The following is a 23,535-nucleotide window of genomic DNA, read 5'->3' on the forward strand; positions in this document are numbered from 1 at the left end:
ATAAATAATTAGTCAATGCATAATTTCAATATTATTTAGGATTCTTGAGGTAATGTACCTTGCATCAAATCTTCTCTGCTTATTTCCTTTCCAGACCTATGTGAATACTACCCTATATGAGAAATTTACTTATGCAGGCATTGATTGCTCCGCTGAAGAAGCTGCTTAAGATGGAACAAATATTCATTCATCGATGATGTATTACAGAAAACCAAAATTCAATCTGCTAGAGCCCAAAATGTGATGTGCTGTGTAGAACTGTGTATAGCTCTAACTATATATAATACAGCAATAGTGTTTTACCACAGTTATGTGTGTGTATATCACACAGTAAACTCTGCCTTCACAGACTGTAGAAGTGTATATACTGTCTGAAGCAGGTAGAGACTAAAGTCAAGAAATCTGTTGTTTCATTTGCAGGGTCTATCTGTTTTTCCTAGTAATGTAGATATGATGTCTACATACATATTCTAATGTATTAGGTATTGACATTTTAGAGGATTTTTTATATTTTCCAAGAGCTACTCATAGCAAAGTGGTAACTTATTGCAGTATTCCATATGCATTTCATTATGTTTGAAAAAAAAAAATGCTGGGCAGTTGCAGTGCAACAATGGAAGTTGTAATCCGGTGTCCTTAACAAGGACAATTAAGGCAGACTCCTGTTTGAATGCAAAAGTCAGCTAGTAGAAATCATCTAGACAAAAATTCTGTTGACACTCGTAAGATAAAAGGCATGCTATTGTTCTTTCATTGCCTAGTTGACTATGAGGCTTTGCCCATATGCAAAATATACATATATTTTGAAGTGTTTAATGCCATCAGGGGCAGCCATACAGCAATATTAATGAAGCGTAGTGTTGAGGAGCACACTACACATTGTAAATCACATTTTTACAACTCACCTGGATATACATGAGACTCATTCAATTTATATTTCAATTACTACCAATTATATACAAACAGGGCTTACTTACTTTTGTTTATTTTACCCTTTCATTCTGTCTGTAGTGTGGTATGCCCTCTTAAAAAAATCATACTCAAATGCTTCAAAACAGTGTTGTTTGTCCTGCCAGAAAGGTCCCTTGTCTTTAGGTAAGACAAATAATGGCAGGATTGGCTTGAACTTCTCAAGCCAAGTACAAGAGTTTTGGTGCATTTACCCTATCCAAACTTCACATAGTAGCCAACTTCATGTTTTGCAAGTATGTTCCCCTCTGGCCCGTGACTTACCAGCTCACAGCTGTCCATCAGACCACAATGATGTCTCAGTGGGGTGCAACAGGTCATCCTCTAAGACTTGGAGAAAGATGCTTGAGAGAGTGCAAGATTTCCCCTTCTGATTCTTCCTTTGTGGATAGGTATGTGATTGGTTACGAGTGGGGGTATCATAGCAGAGTATAGAGTAACATTAATGACATACACCAGACTGACTCAAATAGAAGCACTATTAAATTTTCCCTATTAAAAGGGAGTAAGCTAACAAACAAGGGTGCTGAGATGACTTGTGTGGCCTTGAGATAGGCAGAACTTGCACTGTAAACCAGATGCTAGATGTAAACTAGGAGTTTATTGTTGGGGATTAAAATAAGTTTACTTATAGAATATTAGAAATTTTCTGTGTAGGTTTAATTGTAACTTGCTTTCACCTTAGCAAGAGAGAGCCCGGCTCAAAACTTAGCATAGGCAAACTTTAAATGAACTCTTATCATAATGGCTAAGCAGGGGAGAAAACAGAGAAAGACTGGTTATCTTCAGATAAGGGCTGAGAACCTGGAGGGTCCCAAGACTGCCCCAAGCTGAAATATAAGAGAAGTTAATGGCACATGAACACAGAGAATCCAATGAGGTGTCGGAAGACCCCAGACCATAAATCACCATAGGACTAAGAGTCTCATGCAGGGCATGTGACAAGTGCACGAAGCTCAGGTGCACAGACTGTAAGGGTATAAAGGCCCAGGGATTTCTTTGGTCAGGGTCCCTCTCTGGTGGCACCCAGCTCAACCTGAAATAAACTGACTCTGCCTTAGAACCCAGGGTCTGATCTATTCTTTCATGTTCACACAGATTCACAGGAACAAAGCAGAGCTAAAAAAAAAAAAAAAAGAGAGATAAACAAATTCCACCACATTTTTCAAAAGAGACTACCTTAGCCAGTGTCTTTTGAAGTACAGGCATTGTAATTATTTGCAGTTGAAGTACATTCTTACCAATCAGTGAGGGGAATAATAATGTACCTCCAAGGGCATTCCCGGAACTTGTCCCCCCCGCCCGTAAATGCGAGCGGGAGGGGCGAGGAGCTCCGAGCCCCGGCGAGAATCCCCCACCCAAGCGAGAGTAGGACCGAGAAAAACGCTGTTGCCCAGAAAGGCACTGAACTTCGTAACTTCCACTTTCGCGGCAGCCACGAAGAGCTGCCGGGCAGCGCCAGCACCAGGGAACAGGCTGGGAGGGGAGCTGATTGGAGGTGGCGGGGCGGGCGGCACGGCCGACAGCGCAGGGGGGCTGTTTTCCAAACGCGGCGGAGCGGGCTCCGCGAGCGGCGAGGCGGACTGGGGGTCTTCTTCAGCATCACCGCTCTCACCCGGGAACAGGCCCCGGGCCGGCGCGAGGGCCCGGAGGCACCTCTGTTACTGCAGGAGCCGTGGCCGCCGGCTCCGAGGCAGGCTGCGACGCGACCAGCGGGGCTGGCGCGGGAACCGGCGCTGACTTGACCAGGGCGGCGGAAAGCGGCGGTGGAGGCGGTGTCTCCGCGGTGGGTGTTTCTCTCTCTCAGCTCCGGGTGGCGCAGAGGAAGAGGCGGCATGGCTGCAGACGGGCGGACCGGCGAGGGAGGCGGTGTCTTCGCCTCCGATGGGGCCGGGAGCGGCTCCACCTCCTCCGAGATGGGGAGGTGGGCTCACACTCTGCAGGAGGAGTCTTCTCTTGCAGGGAGGCAGAAAAAAACTTCTGAGCCCCGGACAAAGGCTGGTGTCTGTCCGGCCATGACGGGGCGGCTGAAGGGTCCCCGCTGGGCGCGGGGGACTCCCCCGTGCCCTCTGCAGACGTGCTCACTGGGATCCATCTCCGGACTAGCCGAAAAAGGCTTAAAAAAAATACCATGTACCGAAGTGCTCGGAAATCTCGCAGGACGCATCGCTTGACAACGAAATACAGGTACTTCCAAACCTCTGGATCTAGGGAAAAAACCAGATTACTAAAAAACACGACTGTCTGCAAATTCAAGAAACAACAACAAATCATCATCGGGCGCAGTCTCTCCATGGTTCCGAGCCAAATCTCTCCAGACGGCATATATATGGTGATCCACACAATAAAAACCAGTGTCTAAGTCAGCAGACATCGCTTCCCAAAGTTTAAGCCCACCCCAGGTCAGGGCAGTATTGCCATCAGAAAATCAGTACCTTTTCAAAGGCAGGCAGAGGCGTCCGATTACGCCAAACTGCTCGGGGTTGCACCTGCTCCTAGAGAGGGTTCTCATGGTGTCTTACATCCTCCGATCCCTCGCAAAGACTTTGGACAAGCCTTTTCAAGAGGGTTCACTTCCTTTCTCGTGTTAAATCATGGCTGTGGACCGATCCAGGTCCTGGTTCTTCATCCAACGTTCGGTGTCACTACTTATTGTAAATGCAGGCAAACCCAATGGGAAGAAATGACCATGATTGACTCAATTCTGAAGACTGAACGATTTCTTTATTATAACTATGGCTAAAAACGGAAGAGACTAAAACTACATACTACTTTCTCTAACTCTTAACACAATTCATGACCTTCTCTTGAGAGTCCAGGCACAGGTGGATTGAATTGGACATCAGGCTCAAACAATCTTCACCAGAATGCAATCAAGCACTCACTCCAAGTAAAGAATTCTCCAAACACATTCCACATAGGAAAAACAAGGATCAGAAATAGAAATTGTTTTCTCTTTTGTTTCTCTCTGTGCACATCTATGAAAAATCCTGAGAGGGAGAGAAATGTGCTTGCCACACTCACCTAGATCCCATATTTTAAACTCGGGTCTGCAGGGTCAGCTTCTTCCTTTGCAGAGGTCTAGAATTTTTCTACACCAAAGACTGACCACAATGCAGTCACAGCTGTTCAACATCCAAAGGATCTTCCCTGATTTTATTGGCTGACCTAGTTAGTAGGAGTTATGCCATCAAAAGCACATTTTTCTTCTTTGAGGATTGACACCAGCTCTACAGGTATTTTAAACACTGATTTTGATTTACTATCCTATTTCCAAGAATTGATATTTAAAATGCATCTCTGCAGTGCTCACTGGCCTCTGAAGTACAGTGTCCATATTCTGGCACAGAGCTCATCAAAAATACCTTCCTCATATCTTTATATTCCTCATAAAAATAGTAACCAGATGAAAAAAGGGAAACCCATCAGCTCATTCCTTGGATAAAGAAACAGAGATATTTGGAACATGTTCATCACAGACAGACCCAATTATATGCACAAATATAATAAGATTAAAAAGCATAACTGGGCAGATTGGAGTCACCTGCAACTATGAGTTTCAGTAGCCTCCAAATTCTAGATCAGTCTCACTTATGTGGATTTCAGTCCTCACCTTTTTTTTTTTTTTTTTTTTGCTTGACTGTAAGCTACAACTCTTCTAAACATCTTAGTGATTACAATTTTTTTTAAAGAGGTAATTATTTCTAACCTTATTTTTTTAAGATAATGTAGAGTGTAGACTCTTAGTAATTTTTGTTTCAATTAACATTAAATGAAATACCTGGGAAATATAACCTATTTGTAGTCTGTAACAGTCTGCCAAACTAAGTTATCACCCCTGTGCCAGTACATTTTAAAGAATTTTTAAGGCTGGAGAATGTTTCTAGGTTAGCTGAAGTGAAAAAAGAGCAAATTCATATCTGAAGGTACGAGGTCTCAAATAATTTACTTATTTGGCTCCCTCTGCTGACTACAGAAAGACAAGTCAGATTTTAAAAATGTAAACTGAAAAAAAAATGAAAGCAGAGCTGCACAACAAAAATATGAATAAAATCCAGCAGCTGAGAAACAACATAATTATGTTAGGACAAGAGAGGGGTGTAGTTTTTAAATATGTACTTAAACAGCATTTTCATTAGCTGAATTACTGTTGACTCACTTTATACACATAAGTGAGATATTTTTGAAGGAGGAACATTTATGGTGTGGCACACTTGAATCCTATCTGCAGCCCTTGGCAATTCAGTAAAATGGCTTTTGACTCAGTGAAATGGACTATGATTCTACAGCCATCTCTGTTCCCAGAGGTAATCACTTTTGGTTGTGACAGTCACTACCTTTCCAAACTTAGACTAGGGCATAAGCACTTGAACTCTTTCTGGTGAAAAATGTAACATCTTTTTTGTCATCAGAGGTGAGTGCATGTCTCTCTGAAGGAAAAGAAAGGTTAGACCTCTGACTGAGGTAGACTGAATTCAAGTGATAAATCCCTCACTTCAAAGGTGAGGAACTACACAGAAGCAACTAGCATGCAGTCATCCTCTACACAGTCATTCCAGGAAGTGTACAGACCTGTGCAAGAAATTCAAGCTAAGATTAAGCATAGTGTATATGAGACTAAAAATTTAGGTCCATGCCGCGCTCCTGCCCCAGATCCCTGGTCTCTCTAGCCCCGGCTAGCTCTTCCTGGGGCGAGAGTGGGCGGTGGAGGCACCCTGCGCTGCTCCCGGATGGGGTTTAGAGGGTGCCTTCGTGGGTCCCTGGGCGGCGCAGGCAAGCCTCGTCGGTGAGGAAAGAAAGGGCGGATCCAGCTGGGGGCTAAGTCCACTTTATTCGGGCCAACGGGCCAAATATGCAGGAACAGCGCCAGCCAACTGGAACACCGAACGGGGGTCTGACACTGGGCTATAAACCTTTGGGGAGGGGTAAACCTTTAGGGAGGGATATCGGTGATCCAATGAGGAGAGGGGAAGGGAGTGGCTCCGGGATGGGGTGATCTGACCTGGTCCAATGGGGGGAGGATATGGGAGGGGCCCCAGGCCCTCGTCCAATCACTCGGTGCCCTGAGCAGAAGCTTCCAGATGGAGGGGAAGGAACACCGAGTGACAGACAAGGCACCTGGGAGGAGACAGGGGAATGACTTTGCACTTTCCAGGATGATGGACAAATACTGGAAAGGCGGGAAGGGGGGACCAGGCAGGAAAACAGGGAACAAACCAAGTGATAATGGGGGTGTACAGGGGCAAACCAATGGATAATACAAAAATATTAAAACATATAAATTGCACAACTCCACATCTCCCCCTTTTTTGTTTAAGAGAGGGAAAACAAGTCTTTAAATGGGGGTTTCATAATCTATAGGTTCATCCTCGAACCAGATGTCCTCCTCTTCCAGTGGATTTTCTTCTGGCTGCTCTCCTCCGTTGAGGGGCTCAAGTTCATATGGTGTGGCTAGCGTGGCGTGATTGATGCTAATGGTGGAGCTGATGGCTTTCATCAGCAGTCTCTTAATCACACCAAAGCCGATGATAAAAATAATGAGTCCTAGCAGCAGCATTAGTCCAGTTTGGAGGATGGATTGAACCCACCCAGAGAGTCCCCATCCTTCGAATAACGACCCCAACCATCCTGCAGACTCCTTTTTGAGGTGGTGGATCATGTCCTGCATTTTGTCGATGGTAGTGCGGACGTCCTCAGCCCTGGAACTTAAATTCATACAGCAAAGACCAGCAAATTCCTCACATTTATGATTGTGTAATAATGAAAGAAAATCAATCGCGGCACGGTTTTGAAGGGTAGCCTGTCTCGTTATTTCCTCATCTGCTAGGAGGTTGCTTAGAGCAGCTGAAGCAAGATTGGCTTGTTTAGCCACCCAGCGTTCAAGACCTGCCAATTCATTGAATGCCTGAGCGATTGATAACCACGGTAAAAAGGCAGTGGTTACAACGCTTTTTGCTTTGGACCAATGAGTTACTTCATCTTTACAATTTGCATCCCAATCCATAAGTCCAGTATCTCTCTTTTTTCTTGCCAATTGCCCTGTCTGATTTAGAGCTTTCCAATGGGTGTCCTGGGTTGTAAGATAAGCTTGTATTCTATTTGCCATCTGTTGAAGGCAAACCTGTTGGACAGGTTTTGTTATCTTTTCCAAGAACCGGTTTTGCTCCTAAGGGTAATGGTTTGTTAGTGGGCCATTGACTGATTCAATGCAGGGCTGGTAACATAACACCATGCTATTGTGAGATGTTCCACCCAGAGGGGGAAGCCAAGCACTCTTTTATTGGGTATAAAGGGGTAGCTTTTGGGGAGAGAGGCAGCTCGCGCTCTCTCTTCGCGGGATTCCCGGAGAAGCAGCTCTCTTCGGCGGCACTCGCAGCGAAGCAGCCGGAGCGCGCTGAGGCGACGGCGGCGGAGCTCAGAGGCAACCCCGGCGCAGAGGAAGACCGGCCCCACTGCCACCAGATCTTCAGAGGAAAACTATACCCTTCTAAAGATCACCACTGCAGCTGCAATTCATCAACTACTGCAAGGGGAGCAATTGTCCCAGCAGGACTGCTACTGGCACCCCGAATTCTCAGGTTCTGGACTTTTTCACTGGTTTTGTTTGTACCGATTGCATTTGCCTTTTTAAATTGTTGTCTAGTTTTCTCCTAGTAAAGAATTGTTACTCCCATTCCCATATCTTTGCCTGAGAGCCTTTTGATTTAAAACTCCTAGTAATTCAGAGGGAGGGGGTTTACCTTCTCCATTGCACAGGAGGCTTTAGCCCTCTTTCACAGACTCCTGTCTCGAACCTAGACAATGGGCTACTTGAGTTTTCTTGGGAGTAAACAAGCTCAGCTGTCCAAATGCGCATGGCCCTCCGACCAGGTGAGGGGGGATGCCTGCCCAAGCCCAATTTCCACAAATTAAAAACACACCCTTAGGAAGGGAATGGGGCTTATTGTCGGGGGTGGAGAAGTCTGGGATTTGTATCACCTTTTTGCACCACTTTTTGTCCTGATATTCTGGGATCGTTTGTTTGATTACTCTTTTGGGCTGGGCATATGGATTGTAGTCGAGGAAACGGATACAGGTATAGGCAAGGGAGGAGCCGAGTAGTTCGAGTTCCTCGGGCTCCTTCCCCATAACTGGGAATGTTTTAACCCATGCCCTCCACGCATCCGGTGGTTCTATGGACTGCGTGGTGAATGGGCTGGTATTTTTCTTTATTTGAGGGGCGGAGGTGTTCATAGGGAGGGAGAAAGGAAATCTGATTATAGGATATGGGATCCCCACGAGACAGGACAGAAAGGGGTTAGAAGCAGAGGTGGTGGACAAACACAAATGATCTTGGTTAAGAGATTTTGCCAGGGTTGTCCACACATTTGCTGGCGGCTGAGGTACGATCCACGCGTGTTGGGGTCTTAGGGCGATGGCAATGCCCAGAAGGATGAGGCTCATGGTTGGTAGCATCCTGGGTGGCTTCAAAGTGGAGTGTGTGCCTAAAAAACAACTGAAATATGAATTAATAATCAAAGTATGGGAGGCTTATCTTAAATAGGAACAGAGATTCCCTGGAGCCAGGGGAAGGAGAAGGAGGATCGGGTGAGGGGGACCTTCTCCGCCATCTGAGGGCGGCGTGCCCAACCTGAGGACTGTCTGGTGTTCTCCTCCGATCTTTTGGGAGGTATGGCTTGACGAATTTGGAAGGGACCCATCTCAGGCCTGAGGGCGTGGATACGCAAGCGTACCCCCGTCCCCAGGTGACCAAGTCATAGGGTCCCTCCTGCCGCCAGGTCTCAGGATCTTTAATGAGAACTGGCGGCTTTTCCCTGACCTTGCTCAGCTCGCGCGAATTGAAATGCCTCGCGATGGGGGGGTTGAGGCATCCGAAGGAACAGTTCAAGAAGTTCAGGGTAAAAAGGGCCCGCGACAGCTGAACCTGGGGGGACTCATTTTTGGATGACGAGCGCTGTTGTTTGAGCATCCTTTTGATGTTTTGATGAGTCCTTTCTACCACGGCTTGACCTGATGGGGAATAGGCGATGCCCGTTTTATGTTCTATTCCCCATTGCTGTAGGAAGCCTGCAAATTCTCTGGAAGTGTACCCGGGGGCATTGTCCGTTTTTATTTGTTTTGGGACGCCCAGCATAGAGAAGGCTTGTATTAGGTGTTTTTCCACATCTTTGGCCTTCTCCCCTGTGTGGGCAGAGGCGAAAACTGCTCCGGAGAAGGTGTCCACGGAGACATGGACGTACTTCATCCTCCCAAAGGAGGGGATGTGAGTAACGTCCATCTGCCACACCTCACAGGACCTCAGACCCCTGGGATTAGCCCCTGCGCTCACCGATGGTAGGGGGAGCGACTTACAGGACGGGCATGTGGCCACAATGGCCTTGGCCTGGTCCCGGGTTAGATGGAACTGCCGGACCAGACCAGGCGCATTCTGGTGGTAGAGCTGGTGGCTGATCTTTGCTTGCTGGAACTTGTCCAGGAGCGGCGCCAGCTGTGCGGGGGCGGCAGCGAGGGAATCGGCACGCCGATTGCCCTCGGCCAAGAACCCCGGCATGTCGGTGTGTGACCTGATATGCATCACATAGAATGGTTGCTCTCGGTGGGAGACTAGCTTTATCAGCTTAGAGAGCAACCTATTGAGGGCATCATTGGAAACACCTTGCAGGATTGCATCCTGTGCCCTAGACACTACACCTGCTACGTAAGCCGAATCAGTAACCAAATTGAAAGGTTCAGAGAACCGCTCAAAAGCTCTAACGACTGCGGCCAACTCAGCTACTTGAGGGGATCCTTCCACCTCAACGACATCCGCCTCCCACCGCTGAGTTTGAGGATCCTTCCAAGTCACTACTGACTTGTGGGACCCTCCGGACGCGTCTGTAAAAACTGTCAGAGCCTTTAAGGGTTTTTTGCTCTGAATTTGTTTTGCTGATAAGGTGAATTGAATCTCCGAATTGAAAATTTTGTGGGCCGGTCTCAAAACAGAAATTTTCCCGGTGTAGCTGTCTAACGCAAACTGCAAAGATTCGTTTTCTTGCAGCAGGTGTTCCAACATTGCCTTTGTGAATTGGCCCGATTCCAATTTCAAAGGAATGTGGATGCATTCGAAGTCACACCCCGCCAGCTCCCGAATCCGCGTTCTTGCCTCGCAGATCAGTTCCGCCACCAGCTCTTGTGGCCGTGTCATTCTCTTGGATCTGGAGTGACTCAGGAATACCCACTCTATGATGGAGAGTGGGTCCCTTTTGTCATGATCCTTGCCCTTTCCCAGGGTGTCTGTCCATTGGAAGATCACACCGTGGAGGTGTGGCAGTCTGCCCAATATGATGAATCGGAAGGCCCGGATCACACCTATGGGCCTGCCTGGCAGACATTGCCTCCTGGACCTTCTGCAAAGCAGCTTTGGCCTCTGGGGTGAGTTCCCTGGGAGAACTAGGCTCTTCCCCCCCTTCAATAAATTGAAAAGAGGGGCTAGGTCTTCGTTGTTAATACCTAACCAGGGTCTCACCCAGTTTAAAGACCCACACAGCTGCTGGACGTCTGATAAAGTCCGGATTGAATTCTTAATGGCCAATTTCTGCGGAACAATGGTCCGCTTGTTTATTTCCAAACCCAGATACTTCCAGGGTGGCATCTTCTGAATATTATCCTCTCGCAGCTCGAACCCTACAGCAACCAACGCACTGGTTGTCAGTTCAAGCGCGTGCGTAAGTAGATCGCCGTTGGGGGCACAAATAAGGATATCATCCATATAGTGCTGGATGATCACGCCCTCGGTGGCTGCACGCACAGGGGACAGCAATGAAGAGACGTACCACTGGCAGATACTTGGGCTGTTCTTCATACCCTGAGGAAGTACTTTCCAGTGGTATCTCTCCATTGGGGCTTCTTGGTTGATGGAAGGAACCGAGAAGGAGAACCGTGGCGCGTCATCAGGGTGTAGGGGAATTTGGAAGAAACAGTTCTTGATATCAATTACAGCCAATTCCCAATTTTCTGGTAACATCGTGGGGGACGGCATCCCTGGTTGGAGAGGACCCATGTCTTCAATTACGTTATTGATGGCACGGAGGTCGTGGAGGAGGCGCCACTCGTCTTTGCCAGGTTTTTTCAGGACAAAGACGGGGGAATTCCAGGGAGATGTTGTTTCCTGGATATTCCCTTTGGCGAGCTGCTCCCTCACGAGCTCCCGGAGCGCTTTTAATTTTTGTTTATTGAGCGGCCACTGCTCTACCCACACTGGTGTATCGGTGAGCCAATTGAGTTTTTGGGTAGGACGCTCCTCAGTGACCGCTGCCCTAAAAACCTGAGGGGTCGGGATGTCAATTGTGACCCCCCACTGGGCCATCAGGTCTCTCCCCCACAAGGGCTCCATATAATCTAATACGAACGGGCGTAAATAGGCCGATTGCCCGTTCGGCCCCTCAAATTTTACGATGTTTTTTGACTGCTTAGAACCCCCTACACCTTGAATTTTTCCCACCACGTTTTGCAATTCCCATCGTGACGGCCAATCCCGTTCAGGGATGACAGTCACGTCTGCCCCTGTGTCTAATAACCCGTTAAGATGTTTGTGCTCCCCATCCTTCCACATATAGCAGGAAAGTTTTGGCCTTTCCTTCCCTATGACCTGGGCCTGGCACACCTGGTAGTCTTTTTTCGCTGATTTCTTCCATAGATCTTCAGGGTGTGCCGGAGGCCCAGGTACTGGAATGGCCTGGGCGATGACTTGGCCCTTGGGAAGGAAGACCGGAGGATGGGGGCAGTGCAGCCACAGCACTAATTGCTCAGTGTTTTTTGATGTTAAGGAAGGTGCAATTGTTATGTCGAGTGGCGTGAACTTTGTGTCCCCAAGAATGATGTACTTACTGTAGATGTTCCTCCAGGTTCCCGGGTCCTCAGTATCGACTATGGTGGTATGCCAGTCGCTGTCCTTCAATAAAAGAGCCTCGGTCAGGGCCAACCTATATGGGGAGAGATGAGACAGAGTGTTAAGTGTCGGCCTGGGCTGGTTTGGGTCCCGACCCAGCCAGGCAGTGGAGATGAAATCCACATCCTCCCTCATATAGGTTGGTTTGTCAGCCATAGTCCAGTCCGGTGTTGTGTCCTCAGGTGGGCATTCAAAGTCCTTGTCCCTCCCCTCCTCTGATGTTATAAGTCCCACCAAATTTGTTTCATCGCGCAGGGAGGGTTTTTTGGTCAGTTTTTTGGTTTCCCTCCAAGGTTGGAGGCATTCCTCCCCTGCTGCTGCTGTTTAAATTTAAAAAATTCGTCCCTCAGTGGGCATTGGGAAGCCCAATGTCCCTTCTGCCTGCATAAATTGCAGGGCTGCTGGTGCGGGTTTCCCCTCGGGGGTGCTCCTGGAGGGTGGCGGTCTGATGAAGGAGTGGTCAGAGGCGTTGCGGCTGCAGCAAATGAAACTCTCCTTGTGGGTGTTCTAGGAGTCCTTGAACTGTCCTGCGCAGGAACCGCCACTTTCCGTGCACAGACCTGGAGCATGTCCTGTAAGGTGGGCTCGGGGTCCAGAGGCAGGCTAAGGATTGCTTGCCGGCATGCCTCATTGGCGTTCTGACTTGCCACCGTGGCAAGCATCCCCTCACGTAGTCTCTCGTCCGGGACCCGGGCCTCCATTGCACGGTGCAACAGGTCAACAAAAGTGACAAAAGGCTCAAATGGTTCCTGCTTAATGGACAGAAGATTAATAGCTGTTCCGCTCGGTCTTAATTTAAAGAACGCCTTTTCCGCCGCCCTGATGGTGACCTGCAGTGCCTCTCTGGGGATTTTTTCTGCCTGCTTCTCCCCCGATTGCCAATCCCCCTCCCCGCACAAATGGTCAAGGGATATTACTGCCCCATCCTCATCCCTGGAGCTATCTGCTTTGGTCCAGAGGTCCGGCAACTCCTCCCGAATCTCCCGCTTCCATTCGGACTCCCAGATAAGGAATTCTCCATGGGTGATTAAACAGGAGAAGAGAGTCCGAATGTCCACAGGGACGTATTCAGAGGAGGAGAGGGTTGCTTTCAGCAAGCCTCTAAAATACTCACTCTCTCTGCCAAATTCCTTTTGGGCCTTGCAGAGCTCCTTGATGGTTTGCTGGGGAATGGGGGACCACTGTGCCAGGGGCCTACCCCCCCGCCGTGGGGTATAGGTGACTGGTGCGGCTGAGAAGGCAGGTAGGGGTTGGGATGGATCAGGGTTCCCACGCTCCCCCCCCCCCGGAACCGATGGCGTGGGAACCGGAAGTGAGGTCGTGGGAACCAGGGGGCGGAGCGGGAGAGGCATGTCCAGGAGCAGGGGGAGTGGTAAGATGGGAGTTCCCCTCCCCGGGGGTGGAGCTGAGGGGCGGGGTGTAACCTGGGTCAAGGGAGGAGGAGTCGGTGGGGGGTGGAGGAGGGAGGTGGGCGGAGAGGTCTCGGGAGAGGGAGGAGCTTTGGGAAGAGGGAGAAAGGGGATTGTGGGAAGAAGAAGCACAAATGGCGGGAAAAGCCATGCGGTCCTCGCCATTTTGTGCCCTGGGGAAGGAGGGAGAAGGGGAGCCATTTTGTTGGGCTCGGGGGGATGAGAGGTTTTCAGGGGTCCGGGGTAACTTAAAACGAACAGAATTTCTACGGGACGGGGCTGTACAATGCGGGGGAGAAGGGGAACGGGTAGAGGCAGAGACAGCGCCTGCACTGCCCTGAGGGGAGTCTAAGGTATTCCCAGAGGGGCCAGAATCTGCCTGTGGGCAACGCCGGGATGCCCGTCTGAGAATACCAGACTTTTGGGAAGAGGGAGAGGGAAGAGGAGTAGGGTTTTTCGAACCAGCTACAGAACTGGGGATCGGTTTGTCTGCGGCTGGCTGTGGCAGACTTTGATAGTATTTCTTAACAATATCACGAATTTGAAGTGCCAGAAGTGCAAATTTGGAGAGAGAAAGATCCGACTGACGCAGAATCTCCCTCCCCACCTGATCCCAAAAGGGGACTTGATATAATTTGGCTGCCGAAACATTAGGGAAAGTCTGCGACAACCAGTGGACAAACTTTTTAACCTCCGCTTTTTTAACTTTAACTCCCCCCCTCAAAAGGATACCCACAACTTGGGAGTATAAGCCCTTCTGCGGCACAGACAGCTTGGCACCCATACTGTCGTATGGAAAAGTGTGCCGCAGATTTTACAGTTGGGAAAACGCGAACAAAACCCAGAAGACCACCCCACCCGCTCTTTCCCTGGTCCATAAGCTTCCGCCCGGGAAGGGAAGAACCAAAAATAGGGATTTCTTTCCCCGAACCCCAGGGGAAAAAGAAACCCAACCAGAAAGGGACAGACCCTTAACCAGAAAGGACAGGGGAAGTGCCGGGGACCCCAATAAGCAAAAACCCGGGTGTCAAAAAGGGAAGGGCAGAAACGAAAAAACCCAACTGTAAAACTTACCGACGAGTGGAGCCGACTCCGGCGGTGCCTTCCGGAGCTGCCGGTTCCATCCCCGGGAGCGCCACCCACTAAAACGTGGGTCTGCTGCTACCAGGGTAACTGACGGCCAGGGAGGACGATTCTTGGGGTCCGCACGACCCTAAAAATCCTCAAACGAGGGGTCCAAAAACGGGGCCGCTCGTTGGGCGCCAGCTGCCGCGCTCCTGCCCCAGATCCCTGGTCTCTCTAGCCCCGGCTAGCTCTTCCTGGGGCGAGAGTGGGCGGTGGAGGCACCCTGCGCTGCTCCCGGATGGGGTTTAGAGGGTGCCTTCGTGGGTCCCTGGGCGGCGCAGGCAAGCCTCGTCGGTGAGGAAAGAAAGGGCGGATCCAGCTGGGGGCTAAGTCCACTTTATTCGGGCCAACGGGCCAAACGTGCAGGAACAGCACCAGCCAACTGGAACACCGAATGGGGGTCTGACACTGGGCTATAAACCTTTGGGGAGGGGTAAACCTTTAGGGAGGGATATCGGTGATCCAATGAGGAGAGGGGAAGGGAGTGGCTCCAGGATGGGGTGATCTGACCTGGTCCAATGGGGGGAGGATATGGGAGGGGCCCCAGGCCCTCGTCCAATCACTCGGTGCCCTGAGCAGAAGCTTCCAGATGGAGGGGAAGGAACACCGAGTGACGGGCAAGGCACCTGGGAGGAGACAGGGGAATGACTTTGCACTTTCCAGGATGATGGACAAATACTGGAAAGGCGGGAAGGGGGGACCAGGTAGGAAAACAGGGAACAAACCAAGTGATAATGGGGGTGTACAGGGGCAAACCAATGGATAATACAGAAATATTAAAACATATAAATTGCACAACTCCACAGGTTCATATCCAAAGCAGTCTAGGAATGACTGATTGGCTAATGAATGAATAGGGGTATAAAGTAATGTCAAAGAGCTACCAGGGTGTTTTTACCGCAAGACATGAGAAAATGTGATTTTGAGTTGAGAAGCTGAGTTAGCAAAATTAGACACATGGTAAATGTGAGCTGTGGAAAAGATCCCTCACAACATGACACTGAAGCTATCCAGACTGGTTATGGATATATTTTGCTTCCATACAATGAAAATTACGATATATGTGTGCATTTGTATTATATAGATAATCCATAAAAGGTTTAATTTCAGGCTACTAGTTCTTAGCTGTCTTGCAATTGATCTACAAGAATCTAATTGTCTTATTATTTACTTTCCTTCTTGTACCAAGGATCACAGATTCTATTCCATTTTTACTTTTCAGCAAATAATTATTTGCCTGATGTCTTAATGAATAAGCATTGCTAGAGAAAAAAAGTTAATGAGATCTATCCCACTAATTTCCTGTCTTGGTCTTAGAAAATGCTTTATTTTCCACACATAGACATGTATTCTACTTAGGATTATCTCCTTCCCTCTTTGCCCTCATTAATTAGTGCTCCAGAAAGAAAGCAATTGAGTGTACCAGAGCCAATACCTCCTCCCCATGGATGATTTTCTATGACATCATTTTCTATTTTTTTTCTTGTTTTTTTTTTCCCAAAACAAGTACCAGAGAAGGCTGTTACTAACAAAACGTCCCCACAAAAACACACACAAAACCCCCAGCAACACCCCCAGAAAGCAAAGAAAGAATTAAACTCCAGAACAGAATAAAATATGAGGCACTTCATACTAGTCTAGAAACTAATTTCTCCTCATGAATTTCTTTCTGTCCATCAATTACAGAATTAATTTTTTAGTTCAAGCCAGCAAATGGAGTAAGTTGCATTCCACTTGGAAAGAAAACAGATTTTTCCATCTCATGACTAAAAAGATATGTAGTGTATTCCTTAAAACATGGGAGTTCCAATGCCATTTCTAACATCATGATTCCTGCCATGGCTTTACTCTGAAAGGAATTTTAGTAATTCACTTTTTGGCACTTGGGTTTGACATCCAAGAAAAAGGCTTAGTGACTTTAGTCTACAGGAGAACAAGAATAAAGGATTTGGATATTTCTGGATGGTTTTTTTCCCTCCTCCTAGTCTTAGGACTGAAAGCCTAAGGCAGAGAAGCAGAGATGCTTTAAAAAAATAAGAAAACCAAACCAAACTAAGCAACCCAACCAACCCAACCAAGCAAAAAAAAAACAAACAAAAAAACCCCAAAACAAACAAACAAACAAACAAACAAAAAACCCCAACAAAACCCAAACAAACCCAAAAAAACCCCCAAAAAATCCCAAAAAACCCCACCAAAAAAACAAACAAAACCCCCACACCAACCTGAAGAGCTCGAAGTCTGTACAGCAAAACCACTATAGAAGAGACAGTTTTGTTTTCCTTTATTTAACTATGAAAGTACATGGGCAACAGCTGATATTTTTACTTTCACATAAAAAGTAGAAGAGCAATAAAAATAAAACTAAAAACTGTTCCAGTGTTTGGACTTGAAAATATTTAACCAGTAATGATTTGCAGATCTTTCACTAGGAGAAATGAAATACCATATCTCTGTTTATTGTCTTTTATTCTTTTATTGGTTCAAAGAAATTCTTTCTCATTCACTCACTTATGCTGTGGGCTTCTCTGCTCTGTACATCTATTTTTCCTTCTGAGAAAAGGAGAATGTCCTGTTCCGATATAAAAGGGGGAGGTGGGGAGGATTCTTTTTGGCAGATTTCTCAGATGAAAATAAAATGCAAATGCAGCAATATTATATCTGAGAACTGTTTATTGATACAAAATGGTAAGTGTTCCTACTAAAAGGGGGATAGAAAAAGGAGCAGAGAGGAAATAGAGAGAGTTAGAGAAAGAAACAGAAGAGAGGCACAGTGTTACCATAAGAACCCTGACGCTCTGTCAGCATTGACTTGGCAGACAAAGCATGCATGCTGCCAACTGTGGTGTGTCTGCGTAGCTCCTGTGGCAGCTGGGCACGATTTCCAAACAGCAATGGTCTGCATGTCCCTTCCATTAGCAGAGAACAGGCTGCTATGGCTATGGGTGTGCTCCTAGTGTTATCATTCAGAAACACACATAATCACAGGATATGATTATATGCAGGTGCTTTTATTGAGAGCTCTGGGAATCAGGGGTACAGACCCAAATCTGACTCTGACATGGCTTTTGAGCTGAACGTATTTTATAGTCTATCATTATATAACTTACATATTAATTATTAAACTTTTATTGTTCTAGTGACTTTATTCAAAGATGAGTTTCTCATGATCTTTCTTAGGCCCCTGACCACAGTTTCTCTTTATTTCTTACAATTAAATAGTAATTACATTTAATTGCTAAACAATCATCCCATCTAACAATTAGATCATTTATCATGTACTAGCTACACAGGTGCAGTTCTAGCAAGGTACAAGGCCTACATGTACCCAGGGTATTTTTTTTTTCCCAGGGCCTACTAAGTTTAAGTTTCCTTTTAACCCAAAACCCCATGATTTTAAAACCCTTTTACTATCACTAGAGGAGGTGTGGACTCTCAGGGTCAGGGCACCACAGCTGCGGGCACATCAAAGAGCAGGTGGTGGGGCTGCAGCGGTGATGGCTGGGTTACTGTTAGTGGCAACAGGCTGGTTGCTATGGGCCAGTGCTATGGCAGGCTGGTGCAGTGGGCAGTGCAGGAAACAGCAGCGGGCTCGGCTGTGGGTAGGCTGGCTACAGTGGCACCTGCTCTGCGCTGGGGAGGCAGCAGAGCATGAGGTTGTCCCTTCGGTGAGCTGGCTTGTGGAAAAGTTGAAACAGGGCAAAGCAGGTATGGGTTGGGAAGCAGGACCACAGGGGGGAAAGCGAGTTGGGGGGACAAGGGCCAAGAGTGAGCCCCTGATCCCTCCAAGAAACATAAAGCAAAAATGGCTGGTGTTGCCTCAGACCTACCTACTTTAATGTGCTAAGGCTTCTCCTACAGCATGACGTCACGGGCGTTTTTGGCAAGCTTTCTGTGTGGGCAGTTGGGCATCTGCCCTACCAGCCTGTGGCAGGTTCACTTGCAGCCCAATCATGGAATTTTTCTCTGCCCTGATCGTCTGCCAGGTGAAGTCTCTCCAGGGACAGTGCTGTCAGCGCACATACAAGCCCTTATAGGAATCCTTAGCCTCATGTGTACCATATGTTGAGGCATAAATAAAACTCAGACTGGTCCCTCTCAGGGAAGTTTCTTTCATCCTTCTAAATATGGCTCATAACTGGGCTAGCTGGATCAAATAATGAGCCTTTGGCTGTGCCACAGATGCAGAAAATGGACAACCTGTTAGAGTAACTGTTTTGAATGAGTGCATTAGGTTCACCTTGAATCACACAAAACCACCTCCAAGCTAAGACCAGGAAATGTTCTTAGGCAGCAAAGTTCAGTCCCATTTTTTATTCCAGTCACTGAAATGACTGAACAGCTCTAAGAAGGTTTTTATACAACTTGCTTTTATAGAGCCATGAGTTCATGAGTTTCAGCCATGAGTTTGATCTCAGGTGTGAGTTTTGAGTTTCATTCTGTTCCCATTACAGTAGTTTGATCACTTTTCAGAGACCAGTTTGGATAAGGGCAACTTCAGGAGCTCACAAATCAGAAGTAACAAACTAAAGACATTTAGACATTTATTTCCCCAGCAAGTGAAATGGCTGTGTCAGAAACAACAGCAGTATAGGCTGGTCTTCAACATCACACTCAAGGCCTGCAGAGTAAGACCATCAGCTTGTTTAGTTGTTTTGCTCTTTTCTTTCTCTGCTGTATTTTGTATTTTGGAATTGTTTTTTTCCAATGGTCTGGTATAGAATGCTTTATGTAGGCCCACTGAATGAAATCAGCTTGTGAAATGCTGGCTTATAGCAACAAAATGCTATGTCAAACTAAGGTAGTGATTTATCACAGCTCCTGCTCATTTGCAGGAACATTCAGGTTGTTTGAGAAAGAAACTCTGGCAGACACTCAGATATTCATCTACCAGTAAAATTCAATTTTCAGTGTGTTATTTGGAAGAGACATTTTGAGGGTCAGATATACATCACAAAGCTCAGGGTCATGCACTGGTGATACTAAAAGTCAATTTTTTTGAGTCAACTCAGACTGTCCCTTTAGTTCAACCTTCCTCCCATTTTTATTACTATATGTCATGTCCAAGTAACTCTGAGGCAGAAATACAGACCGGGCAAGTCTGATTTAATTGCCATGGATGATCATCTTAGAAGAAAATGATTGGCAGATTGTTTGATCAATAGGTTTCAAACACCCCTCCTAAAATAAAACAGTATTTTTTGTGCAATTTTATTTTCTTCATACTGATTTTTCTTCTGCTAGGAAAATCTAGTGCAGGATTACTTAATGAAACATGTCCTGTCAGTGAGACCTGCTTATTTAAGGAAATCAGCTCTCCTTCCCAGGCATATGCATTCCCTCAGAAATTTATTGACAAAATCATAGAACTGTAGAACACTTTGGGTTGGAAGGAGCTGTAAATGTCACCTAGTTCCAACACCTGCCATGGGCAGGGCTGCCTCCCTCTAGAGCAGGCTGCTCAGAGCTCCATCCAGTCTCTCTTTGAACAGCACCTTGGGCAACCTGTTCCAGCACCTCAGAGAGCTCATAGAATGTGCCTTCTTTCAGTTTAAAGTCATTATTCCTTGTGCTATCACTACAAGCCCATGTAAAAGTTTTCTTGTAGGTCCCATTTGGGTATTACATACCACCCCATTTGAGAAGGACAAATGCAGTATATTAGATTATTAGGATTTTGGGGGTGTAAAGAGTTTTTCACCTAGTAAATATAATTTGGCTCTTAACTCTCTTCACTCTCTTCACTCTGTATCATGTCATATCTCCCTATACATTAGAAAGTCAAGTAGATAGATTAATTGCCACAGTACTGGTGTGGCTGAGAGTGGCAACTGGGAGATCAGGTGACTTAATGCTTGGACTTAGCCCTGCAGGTCTTACCTGTGTGTGTCCCTGAAGCTCCTGGTTATTATGGAGGTTTTGGACTGCACTGTTAGCTTATTTCTCTGATTATTTTCTAAGATAAAGTGTCTGAAAGTTTAAACAGGTGGCGGAATAGTTTTCTTTATTTTGTTAACACAGTATAAATTGCACGTACATTTAGTTTACTAAACACTTGTCTTCTGGGACCACAATGGAACAGTTTGTGGAAACATCTGATTTTTACAGCTTGAGACCAGGAGAGGCTGAAAGACAGAGATCATGAATGAAGTGCTGTCCTGGGTTATAATATTGGGGTGTATTCCATTACCATCTCGAGCTGCAATCCCTTTCTTTCCTTATCTCATGACTCAGAAATAAGTCCCTCCAGGAGGACCTGTTCTTTTAGCCACATGACTGATAAGATCACAGCATTCTCTTGTGAGATGCTCCACCCAGAGGGAGGAGCCAAACGATGCCACCAAGGATATAAGCGGGGTTGTGCAGACAACAAGTAGATCCCCTCTTCCAAGAGGAACAGCTGAGACCTTCTCTACACTGGACCTCCAGAGGGAAACTACATCAGTCTACAGGACCACTGCTTGGACAGAACCATATCTGCTACCACCGCCCTAGCCAGCAAGTGTCAGGTTATATCTCTAACTCTGTCAGTGGTTCTTCTTTTGTGCTATTGTATCTATTTGGTTATTTGTTCCCTTTTTCCTAATAAATTGTACTTCTGACTTAAAGCCTCTCACTGGTTTTGCTTTTCAAACCAGGACATAATTTTGGCACCCAGCATGGGGCTAGAAGCTACTAAGAAAGTCAGAATTACAATTTCGCTATGATGCTTAACATGTTTATATGGGTCTCATACCTAACTCTCTATGTTTTTCCACGCACAGGGCATTATCTGCTGATTATAATGCTCCTGTGTAAATCAGGGTACAGTATAAAAATTGTGTTATTGGTCTATTATGTCTATAGCATGATAACCTCAGAGACAATGAACATAATTTGGAATATATATTCACTTTTGTTTTCTTGTCCTAATCTAAGCTGCTGTTTGGGGCCTGAACAATCTCACCCAGACCCTGGGGGGAGGGGTAAAGAATTACTTTTTCCAGCCTTTCAGGTTTGACACAGCAGTTTTTGAAAAGGTTGAGCTCCCTCTAGATACCAAAGATAGCATAGTGTTGCTGTTAGTTCTGTTTTGTCTTCTCTGCACAGCTTGCAACCTGCTTAGGAACAAAGCAGCGTTTTCTTGAAGAAGAGGAAAGGAGAAGCAAAACAACAGTATCCATGCTCATGCAGACTGCCACAAAGGAAGAAGAAACCAGCAGCGAAACAGCATCCCTGTCTATACAGACTGTGACAGAAGAGGAAGGAACCAAATGTGAAACAACAGCATCTGTGTCCATGCAGACTGTCACAGAGGAAGAAAGAACCACAAATAAAGCAACAGTGTCTGTATCAATGCAGACTGTCACAGAGGAGGAAGAAACCCAAAGCACCATCAGCCTTTCCACACAAACCATCACTGAACCAGAACAGCCTGAACCAGTAGCAGTTGCCCCCATTCAGAAGAAGAAATCAAAAAGCAAATCAATCCGCATAGTGACCAACGAGGACATGGCAGGACCCTCGTACCCAGTGGAAGAGACAGCCAGAAATCATCACTCGGTCTCTATCCCTGGGTGAGCTGCGTGACCTGCGGAGAGAATTCACCCGCCAGACAAATGAGTCCATCCTGACCTGGCTGTTCCATGTCTGGGATACTGCAGCCAATGACACCATTCTGGATGGAAGTGAGGCTGTACAGGGATGTGGTCATTGACCAGGGGATTGGGAGAACCCAAGAAACTCTCAGCCTCTGGCGACAACTGCTGACAAGTGTGAGGGATAGATACCTTTGCAAAGAAGACCTCCAGGTACACCAAGGAAAATGGAGCACAATAGAACAACTTATCCAATGCCTGAGGGAATTGGCTGTGCTGGAGATAATTTTCTCAGAAGACGAGAGATTTCCTAAGAGCCCAGATTGTGTCCAATGCACATCACAGATGTGGTTGAGATTTGCACAGCTTGGACCAGAGCTGTATTCCCATTACCTGGCAACTCTGCAATGGAGAGAAGGCGAGGACAGGACGTCTCAGCCAATAAACTAAGAATTTATGAGGATACTGTCACTGCCCCGTTTCGTACCCATGTCTCATCTGTAGAAAAAAGACTGGCTGAGCAAGTCTGGGGCTTGATTGAAGAGAGCCATCAGAAACTATAAAAGGAACTTAAGGAAGAAGTCTACCACATCTCACCAGAACCAACAAGAGTGTCTGCCATTAGGAGCCAACATTCCCCAGCCAAGGAGAGAGGATACACTCCACAAGGTAACCTCTGGTTTTTCCTTCAGGAGCATGGAGAAGACATGAAGAAGTGGGATGGAAAACCCACCTCCTCCTTAGCAGCCCAGGTACATGAACTGAAAAGAGGAACCCCCAACACAAGAAACTCATCGAGAGTCAATGCTGCTCCAGTCTCTCACACACAAAATTCTAGACAATATAGGAATGATGATACGGCTGACCCTCTTGAAGGAACCTCAGGAAGCTATGTGCAGGAAGAGAGCAATGTGTACCACAACCAGGAATGGAGAGACCCTGCCTCTAGCCAGGTAGAGGACGGGGACAATCAGATCTATTGGACTGTGTGGATCCAATGGCCTGGCACATCTGACCCACAAAAATATGTGGCTTTGGTTGACACCGGTACCCAATGTACCCTGACGCCATCAAGTTATGTAGGAGCAGAATCCATTTCTATCTCTGGGGTAACAGGAGGATTCCAGCAGCTTACTGTATTGGAGGCCAAAGTGAGCTTAACTGGGAACGGGTGGCAGAAACACCCCATTGTGACTGGCCCAGAGGCCCCATGCATCCTTGGCATAGACTATCTCAGAAATAGATATTTCAAAGGCCCAAAAGGACATTGCTGGGCTTTTGGGATAGCTGCTGTAGAGACAGAAGACATCCAGAAACTGAATACCTTGCCTGGTCTCTCAGATGACCCTTCTGCTGTGGGACTGCTGAGAGTTGAGGAACAACAGGTACCAATTGCCACAGCAACAGTACACTGTCAGCAATATCGCACCAACAGGGGCTCTGTGATTCCCATCCATGAGATGATCCATAAACTAGAGAGCCAAGGGGTGGTTAGAAAAACTCATTCACCTTTCAACAGCCCTATATG

At 46.8% G+C, this 23,535-nt stretch overlaps 1 protein-coding gene across 2 annotated transcripts in view; it reads left to right on the plus strand.

Annotated features, from left to right (window-relative positions):
* TEK (TEK receptor tyrosine kinase) overlaps positions 1–307 on the plus strand; it is a 36,097-nt gene extending 35,790 nt beyond the window's left edge. For both annotated transcript variants that reach the window (XM_021535932.4, XM_077790252.2), the window contains one exon: positions 95–307. In XM_021535932.4, coding sequence (XP_021391607.1) covers positions 95–169 — 75 coding nt within the window. In that variant the 3' untranslated portion in view covers positions 170–307. The remainder of the gene's footprint in view (positions 1–94) is intronic.
* Positions 308–23,535: the final 23,228 nt, after the last annotated feature.

The sequence above is a fragment of the Lonchura striata genome, chromosome Z, assembly GCF_050655825.1.
Source record: "Lonchura striata isolate lonStrDom1 chromosome Z, ASM5065582v1, whole genome shotgun sequence".
Taxonomy (NCBI): Eukaryota; Metazoa; Chordata; class Aves; order Passeriformes; family Estrildidae; genus Lonchura; species Lonchura striata.